This window comes from Musca autumnalis, unplaced genomic scaffold, assembly GCF_047663935.1.
Source record: "Musca autumnalis isolate F117 unplaced genomic scaffold, ASM4766393v1 scaffold_1, whole genome shotgun sequence".
In the NCBI taxonomy this organism is placed as follows: domain Eukaryota; kingdom Metazoa; phylum Arthropoda; class Insecta; order Diptera; family Muscidae; genus Musca; species Musca autumnalis.
Window position 1 is genome coordinate 166,781,223 of NW_027411644.1, and position 7,539 is coordinate 166,788,761.

The 7,539-nt window shown below is 36.8% G+C and overlaps 2 protein-coding genes across 2 annotated transcripts; one reads left to right on the plus strand and one right to left on the minus strand.

Moving 5' to 3' along the window:
• Window positions 1–1,757: 1,757 nt before the first annotated feature.
• On the plus strand, window positions 1,758–3,288 carry LOC141388699 (pre-mRNA-splicing factor RBM22). Its single transcript, XM_073958866.1, has one exon. It carries the CDS (start codon window positions 1,903–1,905, stop codon window positions 3,175–3,177), a length of 1,275 nt encoding a protein of 424 aa, XP_073814967.1. The 5' UTR covers window positions 1,758–1,902; the 3' UTR covers window positions 3,178–3,288.
• Window positions 3,289–3,292: 4 nt separating this feature from the next.
• LOC141388698 (uncharacterized) lies at window positions 3,293–6,975 on the minus strand. The gene is made up of 6 exons (XM_073958865.1): window positions 6,496–6,975; window positions 6,096–6,348; window positions 5,773–5,899; window positions 3,950–4,149; window positions 3,723–3,884; window positions 3,293–3,655 (listed from the first exon to the last, which is right to left on the minus strand). The coding sequence occupies exons 1-6, from the start codon at window positions 6,893–6,895 to the stop codon at window positions 3,445–3,447; spliced, it is 1,353 nt and encodes a 450-aa protein (XP_073814966.1). The 5' UTR covers window positions 6,896–6,975; the 3' UTR covers window positions 3,293–3,444.
• Window positions 6,976–7,539: the final 564 nt, after the last annotated feature.

Below are 7,539 nucleotides of genomic sequence, written 5' to 3' on the forward strand. Positions count from 1 at the left end.
AACAATTATCCGAGAGATGCCTTTAAACCATGTCCGGAAGAAATATTACGAGGAACAATTTTTGAACTAAATCAGTTGATTTGTTCGAGAGTTATCGTGCGCATGATTTTTGCAACAATGGTAATAGCATGGATAAGTTCATTTGGGTTTAGAGTAAGGCCTGGTTTGTGCTCGTTTTCAGATTTGTGTCGCATGTAGTTTCAGTGGTGACTATTAGAACCGCTTTTTTCTGCATAATTCCAGATATTAAAACCAAAACTGTTGTCATTTGCATTTGAGACCAAAACATCATTACTACTGCAATTATATTAAAACAGTAACTAAAATAAAATGTTACATATTTAACAACTTCCCACTAAAGTTCATCTGTCCAAAGGCTAAGGATACGAATTTGCGAAATTCCTTTAAAAATTTGAATTTAGATTAATAAATTTGAAATAATAAAATTGTGTCTAAATTTCAAAAAGTAACTATAACTGACACATAAATGTATGTTTCAACATATACATATAAAGTTTGTCAAAATCACTTTGTCAATGAAGGGGCGGCAATGTGAATACAACTCTGTGAGCAGCGAGCGTGAGGTTACCTTGTATCATTGTATCATGGATACACATTTGTGATGTGAAATTCCTATTTCTCTGAAAAAATATTTAGCTGTGTTCCAGAACTAAAAAGTTTTTACAATTTTTACGACTTTTACACATTTTACTCGAAAAAGCGTTCCCGTACACAAAAAAGTTGTAAAATGTTTACTTCTCTTTAAACAAAAATGGCGCTGAATGACGCTCTCTTTAAAAACTTTTTACACGACAAATTTGGGCGAGTAAAAAAATAGTAACATGGTTGCCGGCGTCTGATTGGCTGATACGCCGACTTTGACATTTGTTCCAGTTTTTTGACGTATTTTCCATTTCTCCGTTCCCGAACTTTTTGAAGAAACTTTTTTGTGACAACAATTTTTTCTCTTTCTCTCTTTTACGAGTTTTACTATTAAAAAGTACGGAAACGAAGCTATTGTATGCGTGTGTTTGTGTTATTGTATAAGTGTGTATGTGCGATTGTGTGCGTAAGCAAATGACGCAAAAAAACAGATGTAAATACACTTCATTTGATTCTAGAATTTCGTAAAACGAAATAATTTAATGTGCATATGTAAATTGGACTTTAGGGAATAAATGAAGATTACAAAAAAAAAACCCAAAATTTGACACGTCAAAATAAAGTGTACACTTTTGCTAAACGCAAGAATTTTCTTATTTCTTTAACGAAATAAAGGGATATTTTGGCTTTTGAATTTCTTTTTATTACATTCGAGCCTCCAAACAACAAATCAACGAGTCTTCTAGTGTAATCCGGCGATATTTCCCTCGTTGGACCCGTGGAACCGCTTTCGTGTAATTTTGGCATAAAATAGGCCTCTATTTAACTTTCTGTCGAATTTTTTCGGCAAGTACTCAATGGATTTGAAGTCTATAGACTTCAAAGATTGATTCGATATACACAGGAGTCAAATATAGCAGCAGTTATCCATAAATATAGGCGAGTGCTTCAGAAGCCTGCCCATATGTTGCGTATACATTAGTGTTAGCCCCATTTCTCTATTTATTATTGGACGTTTGTGCTATGGAATTGACATTTGATATCCAAACCCACTGGGTCAATCCGGTTAAGTGTAACCGGGGTATTACTTCTGATATATGTCATTAAATATTAGCAGAAGTCTGGCAACCCCAAATTAAAAATTGGCTAAATGTCATTTATCTCATTTCACGAGTACGCGTAGTCTTTGTGTGGCATAGTTTTCTTTTTCATTTTGTATATACTTTATGGGTGGAAAAAAGTTATAAAATTTCATTAAATAAATAAGAAAACTCCTGCTAGCATACACTCTAAGCAAAGATGTCTATGTCCAAGACAACCAATACCTACAATCGACAGAATTGGGAAGATGCTGAGTTCCCCATATTGTGTCAGACCTGCTTGGGCGATAATCCATATGTTCGAATGATAAAAGAACGCTTTGGCAAAGAATGCAAGATCTGTACGCGTCCATTTACCATATTTCGATGGTGTCCAGGAGCTAGAATGCGTTTCAAGAAAACTGAAATCTGTCAAACATGTGCCCGGCTGAAAAATGTTTGCCAAACCTGTCTCCTTGATTTGGAATATGGCTTACCGATTCAAGTGAGAGATGCTGCTCTAAAGGTTGCAGATAATTTACCACAAAGTGATGTTAATAAAGAATATTATATACAAAATATCGATCGTGAGCTTCAAGATGGAGATGGTACTGAGGCGGCAGGAAAAGTTGGTAAATCTTTAGCTGCTAGCGATATGCTTTCAAAGTTGGCACGTACTGCTCCATATTACAAACGGAACAGACCCCATATTTGCTCATTTTGGGTTAAGGGTGAGTGTAAAAGGGGTGAAGAGTGTCCATATCGGCATGACAAGCCTAATGAGCCAGATGATCCTCTGTGTGAACAAAATATCAAGGATCGTTATTATGGTCGCAATGATCCAGTGGCTGAGAAAATAATGAAGAGAGCCGCCTCTTTGCCCACATTGGAACCGCCAGAAGATCGCAATATTACCACATTGTATGTGGGTAATTTGCCAGAAGATATTACTGAACCTGAGTTGAGAGATCATTTCTATCAATTTGGTGAAATTCGTTCAATAGCTTTAGTTCCACGCCAGCAGTGTGCTTTTGTCCAATACACAAAACGTTCCGCTGCTGAATTGGCTGCAGAAAAAAGTTTCAATAAGTTAATACTACAAGGTAAAAAGGCCACAATTAAATGGGCCCATTCCCAAGCTAAGCAAGGTGCTGCTAAGACCGATCGTCGTTTTGAACTGAATGCTATTGCACCCGCCACAGCAACAAATCCAAATGATTTCTTTAATTTACAACAAGAACAAGTCACTGTACTACCTCCTGGCATGAAATTGCATCAAATACCACCATCTCTAATACCCGCCTCATCATATCAGCAGTTGTACTCTCAGGCCTACGCTGCACCATATTCAATGCCAATGGCTTCAACGTCTGCAGCAGCTGCCGCGGCTGCATCAAGTTCATTGGATTCCATACCACCACCAGCAGGTGGTGCACCAGGACAAGTGCATTATCCCAGTCAGGATCCCAGCCGTTTGGGTGCAGTAAAAAAATAAAATGTAGCTAGTTTTTTTTTTGGAAATAAATTTTGTATATAGCATTGTTGAAAATGCTTTTTGCAAACATCATATAACTATACATATAAATAAAGACGATTGTGACACAAATCAGTAATGTATTCAAATGTTTATTTGAAATCTGGCTTACAATTTAATTCTTACAACTTCCTATATATTGTAGCTATGACAAATCTTTTATTAACGCAGCAATATATCTTAAATTCTAAAACATTTACATCTTCGTCAGCAATGTGTTTTTGGATACTACAAGGTCAATGTCTCGGTATGATTGGGATATAGCTCGCTTTTAGATTGTGGCACTTGAATTAAATACCTGTCAAGAAAACGTGGATTTTTATTTATAAGCACCTCGTGCAGTATCTGCCGATCGGTAATGGTCTTCTTGGTAATAATCAAACGTCGTTGTTCTCCCTGGCCATAACTTGAAGATCTTAGATTGAAGTTTTTCGCAATTCTAAAAAAGAGACGGCAATAATAGTTTATGATTATATTTAGAAATCTTTGTATAAAAATAAACGTACTCATGAAGCAAGGCCCTTTCTTCCTTGGTAAAGGTTGGTTCAAACTGCAGCTCTCTTATATCCTCAGATTCAACATAGTTTCTCAATATATTTTTAAAATATTGTTTATCCATTTTACAATCATCCTTTCCCAAACCCGAGCGATTACTTTTCAATAAGTAACTACAAAATAAAAGAATATGATTTTGAAACATGCAATACATGTCAAATTTTATCCATGTAGCTACCTCACAGGATCTTCACGTCCTTGTTGTTTGGAACCTAAACCGCCACCGGACCAACCCATCATTTTCATCATTCTAAAACCTTTATTGTTATCGTCCAACTTTTTATCTTCAGATGCTGCATCCACTTCACTTTTTATAACTTCGCAAACAGCTTTGTTGTTGTTCTTTTCGATTTTGATAGTTTTTCGATTGGGATTTTGCTGGAAATATATAAAAGATTCATATTGTTGGTTAATGTTTTGGAATGTTTTAAGGAAACAGCACAATTTTGATTGCATCTATGTTGTTACTGCAACAACGCTCCTACAGAAACAACCATCATAGAGCTTGATATTGAATTTTGTAAGCGAAGATTGCTGGGTTAGTCTACAGCAAAAGACGTAGAAAATTAGCTGACATTTTCTGGCCAAAATGCACATGGAGGAGACCATGAAATGTCATTAGTCGCCCAGTCATCTAATGTATCGTTTCTGTCTTCATTAAGGGCAATACTCTCCACCAAATGTTAATAGTATTCGTGGAGATAGATATAAGGAAAATGTCAGTCCATGCTGGCTAAGTCAACCTAAACATTATGAAAGTTCTCATGCCCAGACGCATCCGTTAGAATTCCAACAGTCGATATGGGTCTTCGAAGCAATCTTTCTTCAATTTGGGAAATAATTGACTTAAGACGAGATTTTACATTCAGAAGTAATAAGATCAAGTTCCATGGTGGATGGCACCCTTTTTCGGTTGAAAATACCGACTGCTGAACGTTAAGCCAGAGGTCCGCTTGTTCATTATGTCAAAACGAACCCACACAAAATGGCTGACTTCAGAAACGTCAGTTGTTTTGCAACTTTTAGAGTTTGTCAAAATATTTCAGTTGCATACTCATGAATTGTTACTCGAAAATGTAACTGCGAAAACATCATATTTTTAACTGCGTTGCAATGCGCAACTGTGACGTTTTGAAATACAAAGCTTCGCATTTGTTTAGTATTACGGCGTTTTAAGACACAATACTTTAGACATTGACAAAGCAACTGTCGTTTCGGAAGTCAGCCAATATTAGAACTATAGAGTACGAGGTGATTCGTTTGTTGTTGTTGAGGAGAAACGGACGACAAAGTTGGCAGCCTTGGAAATGGCCCCATTCGAAACATCCTTTACATCTCGCCGATGTTAACATGTGGTGGATGCGGATCTGGTAAACGGAACAGAAAAGCGGCTGTTCTTCTTTGTCCGTTCCGCGCATTATACCCTCGAGAATGATGTCGACAATGACTAGACCACTGTGCTCCAGGCTGTGATTGAACAATTTCCTGGCGGTGGAGGTTTTTGTCTAATGAGTATTGTCAGAATGCGTGCAGCTTGACTCCCGTCATTTGAGAGAGGCGCTACCAAACATTGTATATTTGGATGGTTCTTCGCCCTTCCGAATGGTTCTTCTTCGTCTCTCAGATGGTCATTGATCAGCAGAAATAGACTGCCATTGACTTTACCCTCAGTGAGACATCATGGATAATACCTTACTCTTTTGGTCAGCATTTGTACATTCCCTCACCTTATTCTTGTGGTGGTTGGCAGAAGAGGTGAAGGGTCCATGGTTAGTATGGTTCTCCTAGCTTATGGTTGATGCTCCTGGACGTGTCCTTCTCTAGTAAGCATTAATGGAGTATCTGATCTAGAAAAGATACTCAAATACGGCAAAACTACACAAAAAACATACGTAGAAATTAAGATAGATATTTTCCCTATATCCCTGGTAATAATTATTATTCTTTTGAAGTATCTGCCAAGGTATGCCCTCAAAATTTTCTTCTCTTGTATGTGCTTACCTTTATGCTATAACATTCACTTTGAAGTTTCTCTAAAGCTTTGGTAAAAGCATTTGCCTTGGCTAGCTTTACATTTTCTCCCGTTGCAGAAGCCACAAGTTTATTGCCAAGACGTATTTCCACTTTCCTAAAACACGATAACAAATTTTAATGAAATAAAACTAAAACTAGAATATTTAGCTATTGGTCTGTTCCAGAACTGCAAGAATCTACGGACTTTTACTATTTTTCTCGATAGAATAAAGGAAAAAATGTTATCGTAGAAAAATTAGCAGCTTCTTGCAGGTTCTGTAGCAGACCATAAATTTTCAGGTTTTTCATACTTGACATTTTTTTCTGGAACTTCTTTCTCCTCATACGGAAAGCCACTACGTTGAGCAGAGATTTGCAGACATTGTCGCCCGCCATTTAAAAACAAAATAAAATTATTGTGTTTTAAACCGGCAAAAAGATCAACTTGTGGTGTCTTTTTAGTTGGTGGTTGTGCTTCGTCATTGCCTCCTATATCAAAATGTTTCCTCTTTTGACCATGTTGTGTAGTTTGTCCTTCGTTTGTTTGCTGCGTTGATCTGCGTCCTAAAACATTAACGTCAAGAGAAACATACGCAAACATCAATCGTTAGATATATCCATTTATAGAACTCGGATAACTACTACTCACTTATTTGTACTTAAAAATAAACATAAAAATTGAATAGCTTTGTTAATTGTTTTTACGTCTACCTTTAGCCCTAGCTTCGGCCGCGTCGGAGGCCGCGACAAACGTTCTTTTCAAACGATTAGCTCTGCCTGCACGGAATTCTTTAGCCACTTCCTTAGATAGTTCTGCCACCATAACCATAGTCTCGGAGGGATATTTACAACCCATAAATTCCATATTTGTAAAAACCTGGGCCAAACATACTAGCTTATCCTCGGGAAACTTGTCTTTGTGAACTTCCATAAAGCGTTTCCTCAATAACCAATGCTCTTCACTTTCATATTCTCGGCGGTAAACTTCCACATCCCAATCTGTCGGAAATTCCGAATCATTTCCCTGCTGTTGTGTTTCGTTTGTCTGTTGTTGATCATCAGAGTCTTGATTTTGTTTAGCTTTCTTAAGTTTTTTATCTTTTTTAGACATTTTAAAGAGGTTGTGGAAGCACGTTTAAAAATTTTGGGTGAAAACGCTGATATGTATGTATGTATCGTGAAATGTACGTCAAAACATGAAAAACAAACATCGATGCCACACACGTGAAATGTCAAAATATCCAATACAAGCAGAGATGCCAAAGATTTGTAGACCGTAATGCTATGTTTACATTTACGAAATCCACTTGATTTCATCTGTCAAATCCATAGGTTAAACGTCAAATGAAATCCAATGGATTTCAGATGAGATTTTATTAGACGTTTGAGCTATGCAATTGACAGATGAAATCCAGTGGATTTCAACTGTCAATTCCGTAGCTCAAACGTCAAATAAAATCTCATCTGGATTTCATTTGACGTTTAACCTATGGATGTGACAGTTGAAATCGAGTGGATTTCGTAAATGTAAACCAAGCTAATACTATGTTTACATTTACGAAATCCACTCGATTTCTTCTGTCAATTCCTTTGTGTATACGTCAAATGAAAACTCATCTGAAATCGATTGGATTTCATTTGACGTTTGAGCAATGGAATTGACAGTTGAAATCGAGAGAATTTCGTAAGTGTAAACATAGTATAATAGTCTAATGACTCCATAACCGGATTTAACAAACCCACTGGGTTTCAAAT